Source organism: Fonsecaea pedrosoi (assembly GCF_000835455.1).
Source record: "Fonsecaea pedrosoi CBS 271.37 unplaced genomic scaffold supercont1.5, whole genome shotgun sequence".
NCBI classification, from domain to species: domain Eukaryota; kingdom Fungi; phylum Ascomycota; class Eurotiomycetes; order Chaetothyriales; family Herpotrichiellaceae; genus Fonsecaea; species Fonsecaea pedrosoi.
The window spans coordinates 3,562,747-3,589,151 of NW_013550611.1; the positions used below are offsets into that span (position 1 = coordinate 3,562,747).

Here is a 26,405-nt window from a genome sequence, read left to right on the forward strand (position 1 = left end):
GGGAATATGTATGGGACCAAACACATACCTGAAAATGAGGATCTTATACTCGATCACCCGCAAGCTACCCAAGCTGGGGTCACCTGCCATGTCCGATATCATTCGGTTCCCCGAGTCTGGAGCTTCCCCAGAATATACCGCCATGTTTGTGTCCCGCAATATACCATTCCAGATGGGGAATAGATTTTGTTGGAGAGAGGAGGTCAATTGGCAAGCTGATCTTTGGAGATTGGTGCGAGGGAGTCAAGTTTCCCCTTGACGCCGATGGCGATGATATAAGCTCAATCGGCCCGGTTTGCGGCATTGCATATGATTGGCTCATAGCCAGGCTCCTTTCCCGCTCAGCCTTGGCCAGCCACAGAATCTCGTCCTCCGCACTGAAGCCCCGGACATCCACCGTCCTTGCGGTCGCTCTCACTTCCATTCTTCCATCTTACTCTGGCAGCCCTATGATTTATGTTGAGACATCCAGCTACCAACTGCTTTATCGGCCGGGTGTGTTTTAGCACAGTTTTTCTGGAGCCACTCAGGGAGCCAGCCTTACCGGAATGAGCCAGTCCCCATTCCACCCCAGCTTCAGTTGGCCGCAACATTGCCGACAAACCGATCGATGGGCATCTGGGAATGGACAATCACTTGAATCATTCCAATCTGGCCTTTTCAGGTAGTATTCGCCCGCTAGTGCCTCTGGCACCACGTGGCCACAATGAACCAGCTCCTGCACAACATCCAAGACCTGGAAGACGCAAACGAGTTGCCTGTAGAGAATGTCGCCAGGGAAAGGTAAGTGGTTGCTACCCAGTCTTTCGTGGCAACTAAGATCTTGATTGTGGCTTCGTCGTCGTGCATTCAGGATTGACACATTCGCCAGTTACGATGTGAGAGCGCAAGCATTCACCAAGTGTGCCTACGATGTCGAGATCTCGGCTTGTCATGTGTTTATGACAATGATTACAAGAGACAAAATAAACGAGTGTGAGCGATGCCCCCGAAATCGAATGGAACCTGCAGTACGGTCGCTGATAAGGACAGAAAGCTGCGAGAACTCGCTGAAGAAGTCGAGCGACTTCGAGCAGCACAATCTCACGTTGGAAACATATCCCCACCCGCCCCAGACGATTCCTACTCGCCTTCAAACCACCAAGGAACGGGCTGCACAGCTCCAGCCCCTTTGGAATCTCAGAGCGGTGCGGCGGCCTCGAACTCTTCTCCTGTCTTGATCGACTCGCAGCTTCACAACCCACAAGTTCCTGCTCCAGTGCAGCTTCTCCCCGCAGCCGAGTCACGGACATTAGGCAGCGTAACTCTTTCGCCTGCTCAAATAGACAGGCTATTCAAGACGTGAGCACCCTCCGCATTGACGTTCGCAGTTACTCACGGCGAAAACAGGTTCTTTTGCCAATACCACCCTTTTCTGCCTTTCATCGAGGGTAGTGGCTCGCCCGACGACTATCACGCAAAGTCCCCTCTGCTTTTCTGGACTATCATTGTCATCGCAGCGAGAAGAGATGAGGAGGAACCAATTCTGCTCACTAGTCTTTCACCGGCTGTGCAAGGCCTCCTGTGGCAGACGGTACCCAGAGTTCCGCATTCTCGCCCGGAACTGAAGGCGATGATCTTACTCTGTCTCTGGCCATTCCCAACCTCTTCCATGAGCACCGACTCGTCGTATATACTAGCATCGGTTGCGAAGACCGGTGCGATGCACATTGGACTACACAAGCCATATTTTGTCCAGGATTTTTCACGCGTCAAATTCCGATTCAGTCCCGAAGAGCTGCGGGATGCTCTGCTGGTATGGTCGGCATGCTTCATAGCTGCGGAAAAGTACGTACTCGCCTTTGTCCCCTCTACAGGACTCATCTAACAGATTTGGTAGTATAACGTCCTACATCGGACAGTTTCCTTTATTTGTCACGGACGCCACCCTCGACATGATCTGCACGTCTGAGAATCACGGCAATCTCCCTGTGGAAATTTACCAAATGGTTCTCGTCACCCGATTTTGCAATCGCTTTCACAGGGTGATGGCGAGCCGCGAACGACGAATGGCCAGCCTCGGAGAGAATGACAACGGAGTCCTGCTGCCTCTGTATGAGTCTGAACTGAAGGATCTGCGGTGGATGCTCGGACCAGACTTGTCCCGTGAGTTACACTTTTCACGTAGGTAATCTGTGCCACACAGTTCTCACCTAAACGCAGCCACGAATGAAATTGTGTTCCTCTACGCCACCCTCCAGCTCCGGAGTTACTATTTCCTAGAACGCTCCCACCATCCAGCACAGAAAGAGTATATTCTTAAGGGATATCGGGCAGCTCTTCACATCATCTGGAAATGCCAGGGGAGAGAGGTCGATGTTCGGTTGTTGACCCGCGGGCCGAAGATATTCACCCACGCCTTGGCCGTGGCTTGTAACTTTGCGTTGAAAGTCCTTAGGAGTGGCTACTATTCGCAATTCGTCGACGTGAACGAGGGAAGCAAAGCGTTCAACCTCGGCGTGGGTCTCGTCAAGAAGTGTTCGATCGAAGACAACGATCTGCAAGGGAGATACTCCAAGATTCTCGCACAACTTTGGGCAGCCACAGCAGAGCCCGGGGGCCTCCAGCCGGAGCTCAAGGTGAGAAGTCGTCTCGCAGCCAGCCTCCTCCACGACACTCTCTGGAAATGGCGCGAGAACTTTGGAGGGCAACGAAGTGGTCGAGCCAGCGCTGCCCCTCAATGCGACAACGGAGGTTCTTCCTCGTTTGTGCCATTCGCAGGCAGTGGCAATACAAATGCCGCATGCATAGAAAGAGACGGAGAACAGAACCTCGGTCCAGATGTCCTCGTTGCTCAGGTCGATACTGGTTCAAGAGGTCCCAATGCTCCGGGCGCACCCCGTCCCGCGTCTGCGTGGCTCGAAGAACTAGGGGAGATGGACATGGGGTTAGTCGAGGAGACCAACTACCAGTGGTTTTGGAACCATGGCGGAATCTCGACTTTGATGGCGACGGACCTAGAAGGCATGGAACTGCCCCCGGATTACATCTTCAACAACCAGCGAGGGCAGGAGCCTCCGGACTAGGCAGAACTGTCTTTTCATCGCGGCAAGGTTTGAATAGAATGTGATCTCTTCAAGGAAGACAGACAGACATCTGCACTCCCTCGTAGCTCAGTGTCCACATGGATGAGAAGTTGGAAAGATTGATAGCTTCCAGGCCAAAGTCACAAATTGTGAAATAAGATACGAATGTAATATGGTTTCGAATTTCTTCGTCCCTAGTTGCTGAATTTATGGTTACCTGCCCTGTTAGCAGCAGCACGTCCATCCCCGCCGTATAGACGTAGAGAGTGATCTTGAGGATTCACACAAGGCGTATCTAGAGGCTCTGATCGCATTGTCGGCACAGCAGTCAGTTCATAGTCAGCCAGTCAATCAACAAAGCAAGCAGACTCATCCATCCCGCACCTGATAGTCATCCCGACTCTGACCCTGACCCTGACCCTGACCTTGCTCCTGCGCGTACGGCCCGGCAACGGACCGCATTACGGCTTTCTTGTGATGCTGACGCGACGCGAACACACCTCGCAGCTCGAACCTCGTCCCTCGACCTCAGACCGTTCCTGCGGCCGAGAGAGCACCAGAATTTCAGACGGACGTCTGATTGATACGATTGTTTCGGCCCGCCAGTCATGTCCCGCTGGCCGCTTCTCGCTTTCTGTTTCATTGCCCACCGCCCCGGTACATGGCTCGTTCTGAACAAGACGGGATGGGATGGGATAGGAGAGGAGAGGGGATCGACGGGGTGCTAGCCTGCTCGTAGACCAGCGACAATTTGATATTCCATGCATTTCGGGACTCAGAGGTAGGCCCTTCTCAAGTGGTCCAAACGCGAGGGTAGTAGTGAGGGAGGAGTATTTCTCGAAGATTTCATTTGTTGGCTCCGTTGGATTGGGTTGGGTCAGTCGAAGCTAGGAGCGCATGGGTGGGTTGGGATGGGGTGGACGAGGTATATAACATAGTATATATATGTATAGTTATACACAATTAAGAAGTAATTGTATCCTAAGGACAGCGTTCCACGAAGAAGGAAAAGTCCAAAGGATTTCTCCCTAGCCAAGAACACACGATCAAGGAGGCCACAGTCTGAAGGGCCATTCTCTTCAAGATCAAACTATTGCCAGAGACACAAATAAGGAGTACCAGTTACACACTCGGTTCACAATGGGGAGCGCGGCACCTACAATTACACCAACCTCTACCCAGACCTTCGATGTCATCGTCGTGGGAGGCGGCAACGCCGCCCTTGCAGCAGCACTCTCCGCCCACGACAGTGGCGCTCGTGTTCTTGTCCTAGAGGCCGCGCCCAAAGAAGAGCGCGCTGGCAACAGTCGCTTCGCAGGGACGGTGTTTCGGGCTCCGCACAAGGGCATGGAACATATCAAGACGTTGCTCTGTGAGGAGGCCATGGACGACACGAAGCTCTGCACCATTGGTCCGTACACGGAGGAGATGTGTTTCGAGGACCTAGCCAAGACCTCCCATGGGCGGCTGGACAGGGACATCGCCGAGGTGTTGGTCCAGCAGGGCTGGGAGACGTTGGAGTGGATGAAGTCCAAGGGCCACAAGTGGGAGTTGATGATTCGGAAGTATCACAATGTTGAAAATCTGGCGGCGAGAGGCGAGACGATCAATATCTACGCCGGCGCTGCGGTCATGGCCGTTGGCGGCGGCGTGGGTCTCACGGATGCATGGTGGGCAGCTGCTGAAAGCCTCGTTCCTGGCGGGAGAATGACTCTGTGGTACAACAGTCCCGTCCACGACCTTATCTGCACCGGAGACACAGTGCACGGAGTCAAGGTCCGACACCGCGATGCGTTCACAGACGTCTATGGCAAGGTGGTACTCGCCAGCGGTGGCTTCTCGTCCAACCCGGCCATGCGTCGCCAATACCTCGGCGAGGGATGGGACTTGGTCCTCGTGCGTGGAACCAAGTACAACATGGGCACGATGCTCAACCGTGCCATTGCTGCGGGTGCTCGTCCGGTCGGTCACTGGGGCGCCGCCCACGCCTCTCCCCAAGACGCCAACGGTCCTCTAACTGGGGACATCGATGTCTCCGTGCATATGCCGCGGTACGCGTACCCGTATGGCATCACAGTCAACATCAAGGGCGAGCGATTCTTCGACGAAGGGGAAGACGACTTTCGCAAGACGTACGCAAAGACCGGTAAGAAGATTGCCGACCAGCCCGAGGCCCGGGCTTTCCAGATCTTTGACCAGCAAACAATTCACCTCTTACCAAAGCGATACCAGACGGCAAAGCCCATCTACGCTGACACAGTCCAGGAGCTCGCGCAGAAGACGGGTATCAATGTTGCGGGTCTGCTGAAAACGATCAACACCTTCAATGCTGCCTGCTCCGGTGATGTTAGTAAGTTCAACCCCACGAAGCTGGATGGGCTGAGAACGTCCTCGGAGGCGGATTTGCCATTTCCCAAGACCAATTGGGCCACAAGGATCGAGAAGGCTCCCTTTGTCGCATACGCTGTGGCATGCGGCATCACCTTCACATATGGAGGGATTGCCACAGACACCAAGGCCCGTGTGTTGAACAACGAGGGACGACCGATGTCGGGTTTATGGGCCACAGGGGAGATTGCTGGCGGCCTCTTCTACCACAACTATCCGGGGGGTGCTGGCCTGACCAAGGGAGCTGTCTTTGGCCGGATTGCTGGTCGCGAGGCTGCAGTCGCCGCCGCGAGAAGTTCTCAGGCCACCGAGTCAAATGCTGCTTGACGCATAGGTAGTTATGGGATTGACCATTCGAGGATTGCTTTGACCTAGATAGATACCAATAATCATTAGCAGTGAGTTTCTGAATGTTTTTAGGCTATTCACCTGGCCAGTCTACCGTCCTCAAGATACGAAATCCCTTGGTTCTTTCGTTTCATGTAGACACTCTCACAACAACACCTCTGACGAAAGGATGTGCTCAAGGCTGAACGGGGAGACGGGATAGGCTCAGCCTTGTCTGTGGTCATAAAGCAGCAAGATCAGAAGAGTGCTCTCAGATAAGAATGTGGGCAGACTCCATAGGGCAGCGTATGATGCTTACCTAGATAGGCTGCGTCTCATGCGCATGTCACAGAGTCTTGATATGCTTTCTTGAGATCACCCACTCCTGAATCCAAGTGATGCTGTAGCTTCCGACTTTTATCACTTGTTCTCACCCGACTTCATGTCTCTGTCTATGGCGAGATAACCTCGCTAATCACGCCAGATGGCCCTGCCCCTTCCAGGATCCCCTTCATCATCGTGGGCCATCTTCCTTGAGCGGCTCAAGCAAAGCTTCAGCGGCGCTGACCCTCGTGTCTGCGTCGCTTTCTGGCTCTTTGGTAAGTTTGCGTTGTGATAAGGCGGTAAGATTTTCACTCTTACTGTTACAATCTTGACAAAGAATTGGATGATGGGTATATCGAGACTAAAGTTGCGCAGGCCTCATCAACAATGTCCTCTACGTAATCATCCTCTCCGCTGCCCTTGACCTCGTCGGTCCCAATGTCCCTAAAGGAGTTGTCCTTCTCGCCGATGTGATCCCCTCGTTCGGGGTCAAACTATGCGCCCCTTACTTTATTCATGTCGTCCCCTACCCGATTCGAATCCTGGTCTTTGTGGTGCTATCCGTGGCTGGCATGCTCTTGATCGCACTCACACCCGCTTACACAGATGGTGGAACAATCACCACTAAACTGGCTGGAGTGATTCTGGCATCGCTGAGTAGCGGTGGAGGGGAATTGAGCTTCTTGGGGCTGGTCCATTACTACGGGCCTTTTGGCCTGGCAGCATGGGGCAGTGGCACAGGAGGCGCTGGATTGATAGGAGCTGGAGCATACGCACTCGCAACTACAACCCTCGGCCTCAGCGTCGGCACCACACTACTGGCTTCTGCCTGCCTACCGGCTGTTATGCTGATCAGCTTCTTCCTGGTCCTCCCTCTGGAGCCTCTCCGATCACATTCCAAGAGACATCACAACAGTAATGCTCTGCTGCGGGATGACGACAGTGACGATCAAGAGCAGAGAGAGGGACTGCTTTCTTCTCCAGATGCCGTCAAGCCGCCCTTTTCTTCGAAGTCCAGAATGTCTGCGTGGTCGTTATTCAGGTATAACTTGAGCCGGGCGAAAGGCCTTTTCTTCCCTTACATGCTACCGCTACTCATGGTATACGTGGCGGAATATACCATTAACCAAGGCGTGGCACCAACTCTTCTGTTTCCGCTTCAGAGGAGCCCGTTCAAACATTTCCGAGCCTTCTACCCAACCTACAATGCGATATATCAAGCCGGGGTGTTTATATCTCGATCCTCGACACCGTTCCTCCGCATCCACAATCTTTACTTGCCGTCATTGTTGCAAGTGGTCAATCTGGCTGTCTTGACGCTACATGCGCTGTTTGACTTCATCCCTAATGTATATATTGTCTTTGCAATCATTTTCTGGGAAGGCTTACTGGGAGGCCTCGTCTATGTCAACACCTTTGCCGAGATCAGCGAAACGGTACCTAAAGAGGACCGCGAATTTTCCTTGTCGGCGACCACGGTGAGCGACTCGGGCGGGATCTGTATTGCGGGATTCCTCGGCATGGCGTTTGAAGTTTGGTTATGCAATTGGCAGGTTCGGCATGGGAAAGACTACTGTAAGAAGTTGTGACGCGAGTCTGGAAGGATACGGATGGGCTGGTTCATTTGCCTTTCTTAAGTTATGAGCATTATGATGCCGCGCCTTGGTGAGGCTGTTTGGATATGAGTCCCGAACTGTGTGATAAGTGTAATGTCACCTTTAGGAGAGCCCGGCCGGAAATGCAACTCACAATAACCAGCCATCTTCCTAGGTTGCCAGCTTCTCAATGGATAGTTTGGGACTCGAAAGTCAGAAATGCACCAATTCTGCACACGGTCGATAGCGTGGAGAGCTATTCAAGGAACATGTTCCGTGCCGGAAACATGGCCGAACCGTACGTCGATAGTCAGAAAGCTAGATCTCAGACATGTGCAAAAGAAAGGAGCAAACAATGTGTAACGGTCAGGACGGAGTAAAGTGGATATGATATTCGGACCAACGAAGGGAAATTCTTTGAATGTTGTGAATTCAGCCTCTGCTTTTCTCGCCGCCTCAGGTACAAAACGATGCCTGCAGGGATTCCTCTTGTGATCATCATCTTCCCCCTTCAATTCGCCGGATGTAAACACACCACCACCAATGCCTCTTCCGAACTCCATGTGCTCTACAAGGTTCAACTAACTCTGCTGGCTTATCGTATCCCGAGCCGCAGTAGTAGTGGGAATAGGAGGAGAGCTTCTGCTCCAGACTTACCGAAGTTTTTTTCTGGGTCTGGCTTGATATTACTACTTGACTGATCCTGGTCCGTTGCCTACTACTGCTCCCCCCTCGACCCTTTTCACAGGTAGCGGTGAGGCTGAGGGTACCTCTCCGTTTGAGCTCAGCCCTACGCACCGAACAGCAGCCTCCTTCACCGCCGACGGGAAGAACACGATCGATTGTCAACAGATTTACTCGAACCAAAGTACTGGTCAGAGGGCAAAACGAGGACCGAAAGACAAGCAGAGCGCAGCTTCGAGGAGCATGCGAGCAACAAACAACAAAATACCAACAAGCCTGGGATCTACATTGTGGAACAACACCAGATTTGAACGAATGAGATCCTGACGATCGCCGCCTTACTAGATCGGAGGAGTCAGCCACTTTGGACCAAGGGCGCAGAGATGGATTCCAACTACAGCAAGCCTTACAGGGTTTCAAGGACAGCACAGGGTATTAGTTGGACACACTCCGAAGTTGGACGTAACCCTCCCTTCCCTGACGCTTCAATCATGACGCGGAGACCAGACAATGGCGGACTCGATGAAATGCAACTCTTACAACCACAACCTCAGCGTCAGCACCACGGGCAGCCGAGGGCAGAGTGGTTGGCAGGAAGAGGACTGTCAACAGAAAGCCTCCGATTCGGTGGCCAGGCTGATTATGAGCATGATGATACAAGACCAGGTACGTGTGTGTGAGTGAATATGCAAAATGCTGTGCTTTGTGAGATTGTCAGCGAGCAAGGTCTCGAACCCGCACCAATGAGAGAGGAGATATAATTACTCTGTCTGGGGGTTTGTCCAACCCAATGCGTGCCATCCTATGCACGTTCCCGCGAGTCCCCTACTTTTGTCAGCGTGCAGACGCTGGGCGTGTCATGCAACCGACGTGAACAGCCACAAGCAGAGGCAGAAGCAGGCAAGGAATAGAAGAAGAGGGAGCAGCAAGGACCAGCGCACTCGATTCTTCACCGTCTTCCCGACGCGAGGGTGTCGCCTTTTTTCGCCCGGATACTCAGTACCGCATCGGCCACCGCCTTGTCGAGGAGAGGCCATACCATACCAAAAGAGCAAGGATCCCGTTCAGGGCCCAGAACCCCTTGAGAGGAAAGCGACGTCATTGGCAAGATAGACTTTGTGTGGGCTTGCTTGGGTCGGGCAGGCGTCTTTTAGCTAACGAGGGAGGCGCATCCACTCCCCGGCACGCCCCTTGGGCCTCGGGAGACGCCAAACGAACACGCCTCTTCAAGGTCAGGCGTGGGCATGCCACCTGCAAGCCCTGCAGGCCGCCGCTGGAGCTTCTTCTGATCAGGCACACGGTATCCCTGTTTTGGGTGGATGACTTGGTTTGTTTGGATGACACCCATCGACACCCCCGTCAGTTGTCGCCTGGCCCCACCCACTGACTGACGAGCTGGGTACCTACTTGACCTACCGAGCTTTTGTACCTTGCCCTAGAATCCGCCCATCAGGACCAGTCCTTTGTTTTTTGGGGGAAAGGAAAGGGCGGGATGCATGGGTCTGGGTCTGGGTACGAGCATGGAGGGACCACCCACCCCCCTTAATGGGGATACCTAAGGTGCTAAGCTAGCTCGCCCAAGGGTCTGCTGGTTCCTTGCTTGCTTGCTTGTATCTCTTGCCTTGGTTGCTTGCCCCAGAGAGCTTTCTGCCCTTATTACCATCACCACTGATCGCTCGGCGTTCCACCTTTGCACCCAGATCCACCCCCGACTCGCTGGCGACTACGGCATCCACACCATCCCATCTGCGCATGATTCTTTCCATCCTCATCCTCATCCTCATCTTCACTCTTACCCTTCAATTCTCATCTGCCAACCCTGACACCCCTTGCAACGCAACATGCATTACCCTCCATCTCGTCTCTCTTTCGCGCACACACATTAACAGAACTCATTATTGTTGCCATTTTTGCCACTACCGCCATACGCAGCACTCTTATGCATCGCTAACGTCTTGTTCCTTTTTTTCCGGCTCCAGTCGCGGCAGTATCCACATCGCATTCTGCGCAGCCTCCGCATCACGATTTGCTACACCAGCGTCTCCTCCCTGGTGATCACCGTCTAGTATTCCACCTTCCTTCACCTTTACCGGATCGCTCTCAATTTCACAATCCGGCCACAATGGCGATGCCAGGCCATTCACCCGCCTTCAACGGGCCCTCGAGTCCTTCTCGTTCATTCTCTGGTATGCATTCACTGCTCCCGGATCACTTTGCCTACCATAATCAGGGTGCGCAGTGTCACGGGGGATCATGCGACGACTCACACTTCCATGTTTTTACTCTCCCACACTTACATTTCCTCCTCGCACCATGGCTTTTATATTGCTGCCTTTTCTAACCTCTCTGTCTAGGCTACTCCGAACCTCAGCAGCCTCCAGCAATGTACGGCCATCCTCGCACCATGCTACCGCCGTCGCCACAGCATTACCCTCCTCCACGATTTTCTCAGCCGCCGTTACCAGCGAACTCTGCTGCCATTGCCGTCAACAACGGCGCACCGCCTCCCCATAAGAGGCCGGGGAGTAGCATGTCGATCTCGTCGATGCTGGGCTCGGAACCAGAAAAGCCGGCCCATGAGCAGTATCACAACCATAACCAGCCATCCAGACAACATTCAGGGACTCTCTCACATCCCGGGCCCTCAATGTCACTGGGCGCAGTCATGTCACCACCCCAGTATCCAACGAAACAGGGTGGGGGCCCGACTGAATACTCGTACAAGCCAAGATCAAAAACTCCAGACAGAATGGCTGGACCAGCATTGGGGGCAAGACCGCATCGATCTAGTTCGGGAACCATGACCCAGCGACCAGGGCCATTCTATGAACCTCCTCCACGGTCAGGGCCGAGTCAGTCAAATATGAACCCGTACCCCGAACCAAGATACACCCCCCCCTTTGGTCCAACGGTAATACCCAAGGATGAATTCGAGGACCGCAGCCGTCGCACAAGCCTCGGTGGTATTCTACAGCGACCGGAAAGTCAGCCCCAACCGATCAACATCTCACCACCATTCCCGCCCACGTCTCATCCTCCGGCTCGACCAGAGAGTATACCTCCCTCTCTTCCGCCCATCGACCGGGGCCCGGGCCAACCAATGAACGGCCACGATCCTCCACGTTCGAACGGGCTGACCGGCCCCTATGACACTCGTCCACCTAGCTTGCCAACTCTGTCTCGTCTTCCACAAACAGGACCTCCACTGCAGCCTGTGTCTGTACCCCATGATCGTCCTGCCGCTCAGTCCCTCTCGCCCGACCTGAGACGCACGCAGCTAAATGGTGGCGAGGGCAGACTGGCCGGAATCCTCAATCAACAAGGCGATCCAATATACAGTGCTCCAAACATGATGCGACAAGACTCGGTGCAGTCGCTAAGCGATCGTTCCGTTCTTGGCGATCGCTTGCGAACTAACCGAGCCTACTCTCCTTTTGCCGGGTCGGTTGCTTCGGGCCCTGTGGATGAACAAGTCCGTAAAGGCAGTGAAGAACTATCACAACACAGAGCCATTCTCGGCCTTGCAAACGAATCCAAACGTGGACGATATTCACCCGTGCCTCAGGCGGTGCAAGGTGCCCAGGCTCAGACTCCAACACCGGATGCTGGCATTAAGAACGAACACGGTCGAGTCTTTGCTGGTATTGGAAGCGGTCTTGGTTCGACTTCCGCTGCCCCGACTCCCACACCGCAGGCTTTGCCGGCAAGTCCGTTCAAGAGGGATGAAGGGGGTGCTCGCTTGAGTGAAGAGAACCTGATGAAGATGTCCCGAAGTAGCTCAGGTATCAGCAAACGCAACCGAAAGGTTTTGGACGAGGACGTCAGAGCGGAAAGTGACGTGGGCGAGGTGAAGAAGCCGGGGCCAGGACGGGGAAAGAGAAGCAAATACTCGCATTCCTACAAGTTGGACCTTGAGGACACTCCAGCGGGACAGCGAAAGAACGGGGGCTTCCCAACATCAAATCCTGTTCGACGGGGAGGCACCCCGACTTCCAATGCTGCGCAACAACTTCACAATCCACAAATTCCGCGGTCATCTTCGCCAGCAGTCCGGCCCACTTTCAGACCCAAGAAGGTCATCAGAATCTCCTCGGTTGTCGCACAAGCTCGACTGAACCCACGACGCCACCTTGGCTTCTTCAAATATGAACCTGTCATCGGCGTGCCCGACTTCAACCGAGCGCAGCCGCAGAAATTTGACGTTTCCATCCAGCCCAATCTCCTACCATCCTTCAAGGACCCAGATCAGATCAATTGCACCTACACAGTGAAGGTGTCGAGTTTATGGCTTCAACAGAAAGAAAGGAACCTCATTGGCTGTGAACAATACCTATGGGGGTCAGGCATTTACACCGACGACTCAGACCCTGTGGCAGCTGCCATGCATTCAGGGTTTATCCAGTCTACCCACATTGAAGATCCCCTTCTGAACAAGCTCATTGACGAGCAAAATCCCCGAATCGAAGGTCTATCGGCGCCGGATACTCCAGCTACCATACCAGAGGGGAAGGATCTGCACATCACTTTGGTTGTACTGCCGCAACTCGAAAGTTATGCCGACAGTGTCCGCTTTGGTATCAAAAGTCGCAGTTGGCCTGAACCGAGCGCGGGGACATCTACAGACCACCCGGCACCGCATGATGGGGTGAGCTTTATGGTTTTGAAGACACAATTTGTTGACGATGGCGTGATGAACCGGCGCCTTGGGCGGACAGGAGAGGAGAGACGCAAGAGATTGCGCGAGGAGATGGCGGATCGCAAGCGTGGATTCGAACTTATGAAGGAAAAGATCGCGATAGCTCAGGCGAAGGAGAAAGAGAGACTAGCAAAACTGAGTCGTCGCAAAAAGGAGCCGCTAATCCAGGGTGAAAAGGGCTCTGGGAGGGCAGAAGAGAGGATTTGGGGCGCTGGCCGTTCACCCGAAGGCGAAGAAAAGGAGAACCACTTGGGCGGTAGCAGCAACACGGAACAGCAATCGTCCGATGGAGTAAAGGGAGGCCCGGCTACTTCTACAGAAGAGATGATGAAGCTTGATGGAGTGGGGCAGAGTCCGGACTCGTGGATCAGGCAGCTTAACGACGTCGCCGCCACTGCTTAGAACGTTAGTGGACAGTATCGACACGAGCGACCGAGCCACGGGTTGTTCTCTTACCCCGAGACGACTACTGTTTCTTCGTATACAACCAGGCAGCCAATTCACCGTCACGAGTTCCACCCTCGCATCGAGCCAGATGTGGCCCTACCTACAATCGAGCATGATGACAACTCTCGTATCAAACAAGATCGAACCTATCCTATACGCCCACCCCGAGTGAAGCGGGACGCTGGCGACGATTTCGAGGGCGAGAATTGGCTGGATGCCGACGACGATGTTCTTCGAGCTCGACTCCGCAAGCGAGGGTTGAAAATGGACGATATCCCACTGTTTTGAAAGGTTGGCTGGACATGGCTGTGATGGGGTGTTCTCCCACCTCGACTTGTACACGGCCGGAATTTGCTTTCTGCATCGATGCATGTGAGGTGCTTGCATGGTTTTCCAAAAGGGAGGTTTTGAATGAGAAGAAACAACGATTACGATTTGACAATGAGTATATATCACAGACGAGATAGACCAGTTGGGTTATTGTTTCCAACTGCACGTCGGACTTCGCTGGGCTCCTGGGTCGGGGGAGTGTACTCATGTACCTTTTGTTAAGAGACGCGAGCAAAAAGCTGAACGGGGCATCATTACGACGACAACGACGAGGACGAAGGTGACAAGCTCCGGCCTCTGGCTGTTGGACGTCACAAGAAAAACATGGCGCTTTGGGTCGCCTCAGAGGCTGAGACTCCAGGGTGGTATGGATATATCATATGTATGTACCTTGTACATGTAGTACGCTACGCATTTCGAGTCGTCACACAAAGCACGACTCTTTGAACACTTTGAAGAATCACCAACTTTCTCTCCACGATGAATGAAGTCAAACAATAAAAGCATGGCCCGAGTACCGAGTAGTATATAGCCATTGAGTCAGTTGTGGAACTCTTTGTGATGTCCCGTCGTTTGAATGGGGAGGGGGGTTTGAAGAGGTAGATAGGTGAGTAGGTGAGTAGGTGTGTATATTTGGATTTGTACATCTATCCATCCATGTATCTGTCTTCTCTGTCATGAGGACCACGCAGGGACTACGCGACATTGCGTCTCTGCCTCGATGCAGTCGCCGTCTTCTGCTCGCCACCAGCAGCACCGCCAAACAAGTCGCGCCAGAACTGCTTGAAGCCGTAACTCTTGTCGTCGCTCTCGTCGCGGATCGTGCCCATATGGCCCGTCCACTCGTCGGCGCCGAGCCGATCGAGCACTCCGCCGGTGGTGGTCCCCCTACTCCGTGCGACGACGCGCGTCACTTTCGACGGAGGCCGCGTGCTGCGCTCGCGGATCGCGTCGGCCAGCTGCGGCGCCACGTCGGCGAAGCACCGCCGCAGCTCGCGCTCCAGCGTGTAGTACGGCTTCTGGGCGATCTTGGGTGCCATCAGGTTGTACGAGCGCGTCAGGGCGTTGAGGTTCGCCACCGCGAGCGTGTGGTAGGCGAGTTCGGCTTGTTCCCATGCCGGGTCGCGGAAGGGGCGGGGCATGGGGAGGACTTGGTCGGGCGAGGAGGGTGATGGTGACGTAGAGGAGGAGGGGGAGGGGGAAGAGGGTGGTGATGGTGATGGTGTGGGCGCCTGCGTTTCGGATACAGTAGAGATCGTGTCTGTATCAACTGCCGCTTCTACTGCTGCTGCTGCCGCCGGCGATTCCATCGAGGAATCCGCAATGGGGGCGTTCTCGGCGGGCTGCTCGGTGACTCTGATCTCAACCTGCTCCCCTTCTGCAGCCTCGACAGGCACTCCCGCGGCGAGCCGCTCTTCGACACTTACGGTCGTCAAGCTCCCGTCGCTGGCGATGCTGCTGATGTTCTCGACCCTCCTGGCCGGGCGAGGATTCACCCTCTCCTCCGCCAGCGCATACCCCTTGGCGCGGCGCACCTGGTCGTCGACCGTGCCGCCGCGGCTGGAGATGGAGCGGGCGGCGTGCCTGCGCCAGTCGCTGCGCAGGCGACTCCGGAAGGTGGCCACGGCCTTGACCAGCTCCTGCTGCTTCTCGATCCAGGGCGGCACAATCTCCTGCTTCTGGATGATCTTGTTCATAAAGTACTCGGTCGTGTCGAGGAAGGGCGAGTTGGCGTTGTAGTCGCGCTCCACGTTGATGCCCTTGCCGCGGCTGATGTTCTTGAACTGGCCCCGCGCGATGGCGTCCTCGATCCGCTCGTTCGCCAGGCTCGTCAGCCCCGTGATGCTCGTCGGCATCGGTCGCGCCCCCGGCGAAAACCGGTCCTTCAGCTCCTTGCGCCACTTCTCGCGCTCTTGCTCCGTCATGTCGCTTTGCTGGCTGATGGCGTAGATGGACGTCTTGTCCCGCGCGCTGGCCAGTCGGTCGGCCGCCGAGATGTTCTTCTTGGGCGTCGGCCGCAGGTTGACTTTGGGAGCGAGAGAGGGCGTCCGCGGGGGAGACCGCAGTTTCTTGTGGCCGTCGTCGAGCATGCGGAGCACCGAGTTGTGAACGGTCTCTGAACCTCGCCAGGGTCCTGCGCCTGCGATATCGCGCGTGCCCTTTCCTGCGGCATTCTGTCATGTACATATAGCTGTTAGTCCACGTTCTTGTTCTTCTTGTTCTTCTGCTGCTGCTGCTGATTCTGCTCCTCCCGTCTTATTACCATTCGCCACATCGCACGAATACCGGAGGAGAAAAGGAGGTAGGAGGGGGGGAGTCTGTTCGTACAGGCATATTGATTTGGCTCGCGGCCTGTTGATTCTGCGCCGCACCGCTCGTCTGTGCAATCCGCTCTTCCAGCTGCTTCTTCAACTCTTCCGAGAACCCGGCCTCTTGCATCAACTTGCGATCACTCTTGCTACCCGTGTCCATCGTCTCCTCCGCCATCTCGGCCAGTCGGCGGGACATGGCTCCTTGGTGTTCTTCGCCATCCTGGCCGTCCGGGCTTATCGTAGAGCGCGGGCTCTCGGGCTTGGGGCCTGCAGACCCATCGTCGGGTCGGGATACCGTGGTGCTGAAAGCGTGGCGGCGTGGTCCGCGGCGAGGGATCAAGCTGTTGCTGCTGTTGCTGCTGCTGGTGCCATCGACAGAGCGACCCCGCAGCCTCTGGGCCCGTAGACAGCGCGCACAGGTCCAGATCTGGGAGCTGGACCTGCTCATCTTGGCTGATGGGAAGAGCTCAGGACGACAAGACGAAATCCACAGAATTAGCAAAGAAAGCGAAGGCAAAAGGGGACGAAAGAAATGATCATTTGGGGAATTGATGTTCCTTGAGGTCGTCAACGACAATCTGCTTTCTCCGCACATTCCGTCCAATCACGACGGTCAGTGCAGTAAGTGTAGATACAATTTCTATACAAATAGATGAACAGAAGCACCTTCTTATCAAGGTTTATGTATTGTTCTGGCTAGTATGATATGTCCGCAAGACTATTTTGATAGTTGATGACATGATTCCTCGTCGTCGGTGCCCCGCCCTTTCAACAGTACCTGTGTATTTGTCGTGCTAGACGCCCCTCGCAGTGGGCTTCGTTGCTGTCTGCTGTCTGCTGTCTGTAGGGGACTGATGATTGACGGTTGGCAATATCGGGTCATTCCTGTTTTGTCGTGTTCCACTCCTCTGCTGTTTCTGTCGTCGTCGTCGTCGTCATCATCATGCCGCCGTGCCTTTGGTGGTGGAAACATTCGACCTCCTGTTCCCTGATTCTGCTCCACCGCCATTCATATCATTGTCGTCGGCGAAGGTAGTGGATGCCAAATGCGCAAAAACATTGCATACACCAACGAGGAATGACAACCCTATGATGATCACCCCGGAAGCCCAAAACAGCAGCGTTCGTGAGATCAAGTAAAGACCTTCTGGTTGCTGTGTACGTAGAGTGCTAATCTCAAACTCGACGCATCTCCCTTGTTCGCTAGACACCACTGATCCCTTAGCTGAGATTCCGATTATCAAAGCGAATTGATGCTTATGAGGGCCAGGAAAGGAAGCAAAGGTATTCCGATCGCCTTCAGGACCAATATCAAGCTGAGACATTGCATCGACCAGGAGACAAGGCCCATGATGCGCTCTGATGAGTGTTCGGACGAACAGGCACGACGAGGTCGCGGATCCGAGTCCTGATCTGATGGAATAACATCAAGGTGCGTCTGGCTGAGGGCCCCATGTTTCCAGCTCAGGAAATGATGGTTGTCACAAGCGTTGAGGATGAAAGCCGCGAGGGGAGTACTGCTTATATTGTGGAGAACTGTGTCTGAAGCAAACTCTGACGGCCTGTCAGTGCTAGGTGTCTTTAGTCCTGCCGTCTTCTCTGCAATGTCGGGATGGCTGAAGAAATAAGAATGCGGTCGGTAGTATTGGAATATGAAGCAAGTGGCGCCTAGATGCCTTTGAGGGAATGCTGCGTTTTGTACTCGCATACATGTCCCATAAGCCTTTTGCGCAAAGGAGTGGAATCGCAACAGGACAAACATTCTGTGGATAACGTATGATCGTCTGATACAGGCAAGACTCCTGTAAACGTCCCAATAGCAAGGGCGGGATAGTCGGTAACTTCGCCCAGTGCCGCACCTTGACACCTTGGACCATGCTCCAGTTGAAGTTACTCCTGAAAAGTCAGCCTCGCGTAGCTTGGCCAGGTAATCTCAATGGACACCACATCATTTGCTGTCCATTTTGATTGCACCTTTAACTGGTAGTGACAGATCTGATCTGTCAAGGGGGGGGGGGGGAATTTCTCGTTGACTGCTGGCTAATGTTCACCAAGACTGACTCGTTCTTCTACGTTGCAGAATCTGCCCGGCCGGTATGTCCAATGCATCCAGAAGGTCCGGATTATCCTTGAACTCTGGGCTGTTAATGACATCTTGCGCCTTTGACATGTTTCTCTCAATGATGATTCCGGGGACTTCGCCGTCAAACACTGCAAACTCAGGGAGACCGTTCAGATCCTTTCCCGGGCTGCCCAAGACTTTGGCCAGGTACCTCATAAGTGATGTGAGTGCTCGCCGCTTAGCTTCCTCGTCCGAGTCTTTCGTGTTTTCTAATGTAGTAGATATAATTGCGGGCATGTAGTATGGCAGAACGGCCGTCTCGTTGACATTGCCGTCGACATTGAGACCCGCAACAAGCTGTTTCTTGTTTCCCTCATCTAGGGCGTTGAATGCTTTGGAAAATAACTCGGCTTGCTCTTTGTCTGTAGTCCGGCCCATGGTCAACAGGCGGAGCAGTGCCCGATCTTCTTGATCGCTAACACTGAGTCTGCGAAATCCCTTGATGTACAGCAAGTTCCCACGTTTGGTGAGGACTTTGTCATACCCTTGTCGAGGGTTGGATCTGCCCGCAATAATATCGAGAGAGACCTCATGTACAGTCTTGAAGGCTTGAAAGACAGGCTCGATGAAGCTCTTGGAGCCACTAGAGTCAAGATGACCCAGAGCGCCGGCGACGTCGAGAATTTGCTCCATGAACTTGAGCTCAAATGCGTGTTCATGGCCCCGCATGGCCATCAGCCCTTCTAGGTTGACAGGCACGCTTTCGGCTTGGGCCAGTTGGCCCGCATTCAGCTCCGATCCGAGTTCGAGACCTAGCATTACTTCCTGTCTTTTCTCCGCCGTGAGATAGTGCAAAGCCGGAACCATCCCAACCCTGGCTGCCGCCAATAGTACGGTATCATGGTTATGGTCCTCTAAGCGATGGCGGGTCTTGAAATAGTAATCTTCTTCCAGGTTGGGATCTTTTCCCAAATCATTGATTATCATCGAAACCACCAGGGCAAAAAGATCATCCGAATCCTCGATACCTCTCTCAAAGAGGTCGTACAGCCAGTGAAATGATTCCTCAGTCAAACGCGACTCGGGGATCTGGGGTTGCGTAAAGCGTTCGTAGTCACGGTTGTGGACCCATCGAAGGGCAAGAAGACCGACGAGCGTTCGGTTGACCTCGTCATAGTTGATACCGTAGAGAATTTGCGAAGGGCTCAACGCATCGGCTTTTCCATTTGCCGTCGCACGTTGCTCCTCGGTACCCTCGACAGCTCTAACACATTTCAGTCGTTCAAGTTCTGGGGAGAAAGCGTCTCTAATTTGGTGGAGGAGTGTGGTTTCGTCCAAGCAGTAAAAATTCCCGGCTCGAATGGTCTCTTGTAGAGCGCACGTCCGCTGGGTTTCGGCCGTCATCTGCATTGTCGCACAGGTCTCGAAAGATGAAGATCCTCTCTGTCGCCTCCCGATCTTGCGATTAATGTCATGATCGGGTGCGACTTGGTCTGCTGACAGGGCCACGCGATGATGACTCCTTCGTAAAGTCAGATCGAGGAAATAGTCACCGCTTTCTGGTGAATAGCGCATAAGAAGGGACGATTGCCATTAGGATGTGGCTGTGCAGACGCAATTTCCTCCCTTTTTGATCCCAATCTGGAGGAGCGGCGGAGGCCTCTTGAAAATTGTTGTCTAGAGTACTAAAAGAAGTCGAAGTGAATTAGGAGTCGGGAGAGGAGCAGATCAGGCATTATCTGTCACCAAGAGACTTCTCAGAACACTGAGGCTGAATATCCGCCTGGCAGAAGCAAGGCGTATTTGATCAACCACTGGGCGAAGCAACTTTGACTAGGAAAAGGCAATTGGCGAAGCCTGCGGCAGGAGAAGTCTGAGGTTGCAATGCGACTGGCCAAAACAGCCAGCAGTGCCCCACTACGCTGATTGGCCAGATTGACAACGCTGCTTTTAGGGTCTTGGTATAGGCCGACTGCGGATAAGACGAGCTGCGACCACAACTGCATTGAAGACTGTTGCTGCACTATCCTCGATTACCACCGAACCAAAGTTCCAGGTCTTGTGAGCCTTTCCACTAGACCAATATCCTCCTTACCCACAACCGGCGTTTGACCCCAGACCTTTAGCCTGTCAAGGAACACACGGCGTCACAGAGGAAGGGGCTTGGAGAGGCGGAGCTCCAGCTAGCGCCTTCGTTGAATAAAGAATCATGGGAAAAGGCCACACATCTCAGGCCAGAAATGCATATTGTGTGAGAGTAAGGGGGTCAGCCTTGCAAAATCATAGGACAATGGGATTTTTGGACGTCAAGGTTGGAGCATACAGGCTGCTACACCCTCTTAGTTCTCCAAAGATCCAGTGCTGCAAATGAAGGAGATGGATACAAGTCTACTCCTGTGCTTACTAGATACCCTTTTTGGTGCGGACGATTACGATTTCCACGACGGCATAGAATCACCCCCGGCACGATATCCAGCTTTGTCTTATAACTTTTGTACTTAGCCTGTTACGAGGTAGGTTAAAGGAGTAGGTAAGTATTTATTCAGAGACACAGAAGGGTTTAATAAATGCTATCAGCATGGCGACATACCAGACAGAAGGACTACATGCTATATCGAATTAGCGTCCTCCTTTCAGGCAATGGCGTACACCATGCCAGACTGATGTGAATGGGTTTTGTGACGCTGCAAAGGCAAGTGATTGTTGTTTGGATCGTTATCCACCTATCAAGGCTTTCCGTACTCTGTCACTTCGACTACGTGTTGTTAATGAGGATTGTGCTACCCTCGTGACTTGTCTTTTCTTGTCTCTGCTACTCATTTGGAACTTCACTTCTGTTTCCCACCTGCGCGACACTTTTCTTCCAGCTTTGCTCACGATCAACAGACCAGGGGGCCGTCATGACGAGATCACCTCCACCGAGGGGTCCGCCTCCTCCAAATCGCTTTATGCGCAGCCTTCAATCTTCTGCGAGAGCGATGCCGAGTAGCAAAAGACCAAGGACTGTAAACAACGATATTCCCGGCAACCCTCCTTACAACCAGGCTTCACCAATTTCATCTTCGAAGAAATCCAGAGAAAGTGCGCTCGACGCCAACTCTTCGCCCTACACCTTGAGCTTGATGCCATCAGCCCCTCCACCTCGAATTCGCACCGAAGAAAACAGTCCGCCTCCAGAGCTCTCCACTCTTATTGAGGCTGCTGTTGAGCGTACCCGCGCTTCTGGTCGACCATATCGGGCATCCAACAAGAAAATGTCTTCCGGCATGGCTCATGCTGAGCAGCCGACTGTCCACGCCGACGACCAGAACGTCATGTCAGATCTGGTCGGGATCGAAGCTGCACCAAAAGGAAGGACGGAGCAAAAGGAGGTGCCTACGGAGACGAGAGGGGGCAGTGCAGAAGAAAGAGGCAAATCAAGGAGAAAGAGGCGCAATTCAGAAGGTGATTTTGAAGAATACATTCAAGGCGTGATCGATCGCTACAACAACCCTTCTCAGTTCATAGGCTCTAAGAAGAATCCGGGTCGACCGCTTCCTGAAACATTTGCTGATGCAGGCGAATGGGACAAGATGCTCTGGACGTGGAAGCTCAACCGTGTGGCGCACAAGGATATCGAAAAGGAATGGGAGCGGGTGACGGGAGAAACAATTGGTCGGAGCAACATGCTAGTTCGATTCTGTCGGCTGAAAGAGCAATTTGCTGTCAGTGGAGAACTCAATGTATGTCCACCGCTCTGCTCACTTCCATGGTCTTTCCCATGCTAACACGCTGACTAGTTCCCCGTAAACTGGCTCGAACAATACCCCGACGACTTGAAATACCAGATCATGTCCGAACGAAAGAGGGAGGCAAAGAGAAAGGAGGACAATTTAATCAACGCCAGGGCCAAAGCAATGAAAGAGATCGACCCTCTCTTGTGGAAGAGTGTCCAGAGAATCTACCAAGAAAATTACGGAGAGGTGGTGTCCTGCGGTCGATTGAAAGCCAGATGGGAAAATATTGTTAAGGATACAAAAGCGATGGTTCCCAAGAACAATGAAGCCCGTCAGAAGGGCCAGAGCGAGGAAGGAGAGAAAGAGAGCATGGAAAAAGTCTGACGACGCATGACAGAAGCGTCATCTTGTGGACTGTGGCAATGGATTAGAGGTGGTCGCAAACAACAAGGGATACGATGCCAGTGAGTGGACTTGATGATGCAGGCTGGCAATAGATGAGGCTGCATTCAAGCATAGAACGGTCCATAAGACTGAGACCCAGGGCATACGATAGGTATGCTCAACGGAAGCCTCCACAATAGAGAAAAAGTTATCTCACATCCGAATACGAAGTTCGCAATGAAGTCATAGGTTGGAGTAGCCATGGGGAATTCCACTTTCAGCTTCCGACTTTCCCCATATTATTATGGTGACATCGGCGAGGCTGTCATCAGATATGTAACTTCGTACATAATTTTAAACTGCGCCCTTCCTTCTCCGCATCTTCTCTCTCATAAGCTTCTCTATTTCCCTCTCCCACTCTTGCTTGAGCTGCTTGCAGGCGATATTGCAGCTCGCCGATACGATATGGCAGCCAGAATGACTTCTAGCCCGACCGCTGCACCAGGCGTGCTCGAATCGCCGGGGTCTATTCAGTTGCGCGCAGTGGACGATGAGTCTGGCCCTGAAAGCATAGTCGTCCCGGCCAATGCTCAACCCGCTATGCGACCAGTTTCTCGGAAACGCCAGACGGTTATTCTCTTCTGTGCTTTCTTCGATGTATTCATCACCATCGGCCTCAACCAGGCTTACGGCGTCTTTCTTAACTATTATCTTTCCGACGGGAGCAGTCCCAAAGATCCGTTTCTGCCGCCAAGCGAAGTATCAAGCAAGGCAATGTTGGCTTTTGTGGGCACTCTGGCCGCTGGGTTGACCTGGGGCGGGAGTATCGTGGTCAACCCGCTCATGGCGAGATCCAAGGATCCTAGGTGGCTTACTGGTGCTGGGGCAGCCTTTATAGGAACCGGCTACGTGCTTGCAAGTTTCTGTAACAAGGTCAGCTCCCCCTCGCAGCAATCCTCCATGCATGCTCACAGTCTTGGTTAGGTATGGCAGCTCCTTATTACACAGGGCTTGATATACGGTATCGGCACTTCTTTGATGTACTTCCCCATCCTCGCGGTGGCTCCAGAGTACTTTGACGCCCATCGCGGCTCCGCCATGGGGTTTATCTTGTCAGGAGCCGGTGTAGGTGGCCTTGTATACGCACCTGCTGCTCGTGCACTCCTAGCAAGGATGGGTGCCGCCTGGACTTTGCGCATCTTTGGCGTGGTCAATTTTGCCCTGTGCATACCTATTGTGCTAGGAACGCCACCCTCGCGGAGTCTCTCCAAACGACCGACATTGGTGGATGTCAGGCTGGCGAAAAGGCCCATCTTCATTCTACAGGCGACCGCAGCGATGGCTCAAGCCGCCGGGAATCTTGTTCCGTTGACGTTTCTCCCCGAGTTCAGTACGAGGTTGGGATACACAGCTGCCTTGTAAGTATCCGGAAGTGTCACATGGACGACAAAGGCTCATGAACTATTTGCGACAGTGGCGCTGCGCTTCTTGCTATCAATAATGCCGTCAATACAGTCAGTCGGATAGCAATGGGATTTCTCGCGGATGTTGCAGGCAGACAAAACACCTTGGTTCTTAGCGTTCTCGGGAGTGCCATCACCGTTGTGGCTTTCTGGCTCTCCAGTGCCTATGGTAATGATATGGCCCTGTGGATAACGTTTGTGGTGACCTATGGTCTGTTCGCTGGAGGTAACGTCTCACCCAGCTCACTGGCGGGAAAGTATGGGAGTTGCTAACGAGATAACATAGGGTATAACTCCTTGTTCCCCACGACGGTGATTGAAGTGTTTGGTGCCCAAGCATATGCATCAGTCAACGGTTTCATCTACTTCATCCGCGGGCTAGGCGCCTTCTGGGGCTCACCTGTAGGTGGAGCTTTGGTTGCAGACGGCCAACATCCGCACGCATTCATCACACTCATTTGGTACGATTTTGGACTATTGATGCTGTCGAGTGTTTGCGTGATTGCTGTGCGGGCGCTGGATGCATCCGAAAAGGGCCATTTCAAGCTGAAAGCTTGAGTATGCCTATGGTTCATTCCGCTGTATTGGTACTCATAGATCTATGGAGAGAATCTCGACTCAAATACTATATAGTTCCGATATCGGTCTTACTCAGCCTCGCGCCTCGGCAAGGCTTCCCCGCACTTTGCCATTACTTGGATTTGGCCATGAGGAGAGGCAAGGGAGGCTGCAGGATACAATTTCTCCACAAGCGCCACTCCGCAACTTGGCCTCTCTCGCCATTTGCTTCATCAAACTGTACCTGGCACCCTGGTAACCTCCTGCACGTGGGTATACGCTGTCTGCAGATTTTTCTCAGACCAAAGGACATTGAACGTTCCCCTACCCTTTTGTGCCAACCGTAGCGATGAAGAGATTCATTTCTGGCCTGCCGCGAGCTCGTCCCAGGCCCTTGTTCCGCTGCTTCAGCACGTCAAGACAATGCCTTGCCGACCACGTCAGAATAGTCGAAGTTGGACCCCGAGACGGCTTGCAGAACGAAAAAAGTACCATATCCTTGGAGACAAAGCTCGAGCTTATTCGGCGACTGGCGCAGACAGGCGTCACGCATATGGAGGCAGGCTCTTTTGTGCCCGCGAAATGGGTTCCGCAGGTGGGTGGCCCCCCAGTAACAGCGCCCGTACAGGGAGAGAATAACTGACATGGTGTCCAATAGATGGCATCAACGGCAGAAATCCTTGAGTCTGTACTGACTCAACCACCTGCTGCGCCCCACGGCATCGCGTACAACTATCTCGTGCCTAACATTCGCGGGCTCGAGAATCTGCTCAAGTTATTCCAAGCCAAAGGCGGTCAAAATCCCACTGGCCATCCTACCCCGCCGCCATCTCCCGGGCCCGAACAAACACAAGGTCAAAAAGTCCAGTCGGGGAATTCGACAGAGATATCATTATTTGCTGCAGCAACAGAGACATTCTCACAGAAAAACACAAACTGCAGCATTGCAGAGAGCTTGGAGCGATCCAAGCCTATACTCGAGCTTGCAAAGCAGCATAACATCCGCGTGCGCGGTTACGTGTCTGTGGCACTAGGATGTCCGTATGAAGGGCCAGATGTGAACCCTCACAAAGTCGCGGAAATTACCGCTACCCTGTTGGAAATGGGCTGCGATGAAGTTTCCGTTGCTGACACGACTGGAATGGGCACAGCACCTCGGACGCGAAAACTGCTTCAGACGTTGAAGGAAGCTGGTATCCTGGACGAAGATCTCGCTCTTCATTTCCATGACACCTATGGCATGGCGCTGGTGAACACAGTCGTTGGTCTGGAACATGGTGTTAGGATATTCGACAGCTCTGTCGGAGGACTGGGTGGCTGCCCCTACAGCAAGGGCGCCACGGGCAACGTTGCGACCGAGGACTTGCTGCACCTGCTGCACAGCCTGGGATGTGAGACTGGTGTCGATATGGTCAAGATGGCAGAAATTGGGCAATGGATCACTGCCCAGCTCGGCAGAGCCAATGATTCAAGGGCCGGGAAGGCCACACTAGCACGGCTAAAGGACTCATAGCGGACTTGGGGTTGGAAGATATAACTGCAATGTCAATATCCGTGCTCACCACGGCTGGGATAGGTCATCTCCATAAGCTGGTGGTTGCAGCGTGGCATCAATGCGTGGGTGAGCTAGGTCACACTGGCACCTGCGCACCAACAATAACCTCAATTCGCTTTCACGACTTTCTCTATTCTCCATCATTTTGTCTTCACGAATCTAACCTCCGCGAGTTCGACTATGTGACCGAAAGCCTCGAATCCTCAACAGTTGGATAATCAGGTCGCAGTCAGCGTCGTGAGGCCCGACATGTAGGGTATGTATACGTCTCCGGCGTCCAATCGTAAGCGCCACCCAACCCTATTATCCCTGTCGACGGCAAGCGCTGATATGTGCCAAGGGTTCTTACTACCGTCTCTGGACTCAATACCACGAATTGCGGCACGCAGATCTCATCGGTCGGCCCTATAGTTATACGATGATGACTGATCAAACGTGTCAGATGAGCTAGCAGGCGCCAAAAGCATAAGAGATGGGAGAGCTCTGCTCATGAGAAGCT

The 26,405-nt window shown here is 53.5% G+C and overlaps 10 protein-coding genes across 10 annotated transcripts; 8 read left to right on the forward strand and 2 right to left on the reverse strand.

The window, feature by feature from the left end:
* Positions 1 to 982: 982 nt before the first annotated feature.
* Z517_08764 (uncharacterized protein) lies at positions 983 to 3,065 on the forward strand (the record flags this gene model as incomplete). Its single annotated transcript, XM_013427279.1, has 4 exons — positions 983 to 1,341; positions 1,390 to 1,827; positions 1,880 to 2,145; positions 2,203 to 3,065. 4 exons carry the CDS (start codon positions 983 to 985, stop codon positions 3,063 to 3,065), a joined length of 1,926 nt encoding a protein of 641 aa, XP_013282733.1.
* Positions 3,066 to 4,205: 1,140 nt separating this feature from the next.
* Positions 4,206 to 5,780, forward strand: Z517_08765 (precorrin 3B synthase CobZ; the record flags this gene model as incomplete). Its single annotated transcript, XM_013427280.1, has 1 exon — positions 4,206 to 5,780. One exon carries the CDS (start codon positions 4,206 to 4,208, stop codon positions 5,778 to 5,780), a length of 1,575 nt encoding a protein of 524 aa, XP_013282734.1.
* A 484-nt stretch (positions 5,781 to 6,264) lies between these two features.
* Positions 6,265 to 7,693, forward strand: Z517_08766 (protein btn1; the record flags this gene model as incomplete). The annotated part of the gene is made up of 2 exons (XM_013427281.1): positions 6,265 to 6,379; positions 6,480 to 7,693. 2 exons carry the CDS (start codon positions 6,265 to 6,267, stop codon positions 7,691 to 7,693), a joined length of 1,329 nt encoding a protein of 442 aa, XP_013282735.1.
* A 1,200-nt stretch (positions 7,694 to 8,893) lies between these two features.
* Positions 8,894 to 9,294, forward strand: Z517_08767 (uncharacterized protein; the record flags this gene model as incomplete). The annotated part of the gene is made up of 2 exons (XM_013427282.1): positions 8,894 to 9,049; positions 9,205 to 9,294. The coding sequence occupies 2 exons, from the start codon at positions 8,894 to 8,896 to the stop codon at positions 9,292 to 9,294; spliced, it is 246 nt and encodes an 81-aa protein (XP_013282736.1).
* Positions 9,295 to 10,505: 1,211 nt separating this feature from the next.
* Z517_08768 (uncharacterized protein) lies at positions 10,506 to 13,481 on the forward strand (the record flags this gene model as incomplete). The annotated part of the gene is made up of 2 exons (XM_013427283.1): positions 10,506 to 10,569; positions 10,738 to 13,481. The coding sequence occupies 2 exons, from the start codon at positions 10,506 to 10,508 to the stop codon at positions 13,479 to 13,481; spliced, it is 2,808 nt and encodes a 935-aa protein (XP_013282737.1).
* A 1,070-nt stretch (positions 13,482 to 14,551) lies between these two features.
* Z517_08769 (uncharacterized protein) lies at positions 14,552 to 16,616 on the reverse strand (the record flags this gene model as incomplete). The annotated part of the gene is made up of 2 exons (XM_013427284.1): positions 14,552 to 16,030; positions 16,185 to 16,616. The coding sequence occupies 2 exons, from the start codon at positions 16,614 to 16,616 to the stop codon at positions 14,552 to 14,554; spliced, it is 1,911 nt and encodes a 636-aa protein (XP_013282738.1).
* Positions 16,617 to 18,058: 1,442 nt separating this feature from the next.
* On the reverse strand, positions 18,059 to 19,640 carry Z517_08770 (uncharacterized protein; the record flags this gene model as incomplete). The annotated part of the gene is made up of 2 exons (XM_013427285.1): positions 18,059 to 18,168; positions 18,230 to 19,640. The coding sequence occupies 2 exons, from the start codon at positions 19,638 to 19,640 to the stop codon at positions 18,059 to 18,061; spliced, it is 1,521 nt and encodes a 506-aa protein (XP_013282739.1).
* A 1,490-nt stretch (positions 19,641 to 21,130) lies between these two features.
* On the forward strand, positions 21,131 to 22,330 carry Z517_08771 (uncharacterized protein; the record flags this gene model as incomplete). The annotated part of the gene is made up of 2 exons (XM_013427286.1): positions 21,131 to 21,952; positions 22,010 to 22,330. 2 exons carry the CDS (start codon positions 21,131 to 21,133, stop codon positions 22,328 to 22,330), a joined length of 1,143 nt encoding a protein of 380 aa, XP_013282740.1.
* Positions 22,331 to 22,807: 477 nt separating this feature from the next.
* Z517_08772 (uncharacterized protein) lies at positions 22,808 to 24,351 on the forward strand (the record flags this gene model as incomplete). Its single annotated transcript, XM_013427287.1, has 4 exons — positions 22,808 to 23,263; positions 23,315 to 23,748; positions 23,805 to 24,019; positions 24,080 to 24,351. 4 exons carry the CDS (start codon positions 22,808 to 22,810, stop codon positions 24,349 to 24,351), a joined length of 1,377 nt encoding a protein of 458 aa, XP_013282741.1.
* Positions 24,352 to 24,700: 349 nt separating this feature from the next.
* Positions 24,701 to 25,864, forward strand: Z517_08773 (uncharacterized protein; the record flags this gene model as incomplete). Its single annotated transcript, XM_013427288.1, has 2 exons — positions 24,701 to 24,946; positions 25,010 to 25,864. 2 exons carry the CDS (start codon positions 24,701 to 24,703, stop codon positions 25,862 to 25,864), a joined length of 1,101 nt encoding a protein of 366 aa, XP_013282742.1.
* Between the last annotated feature and the right edge of the window lie 541 nt (positions 25,865 to 26,405).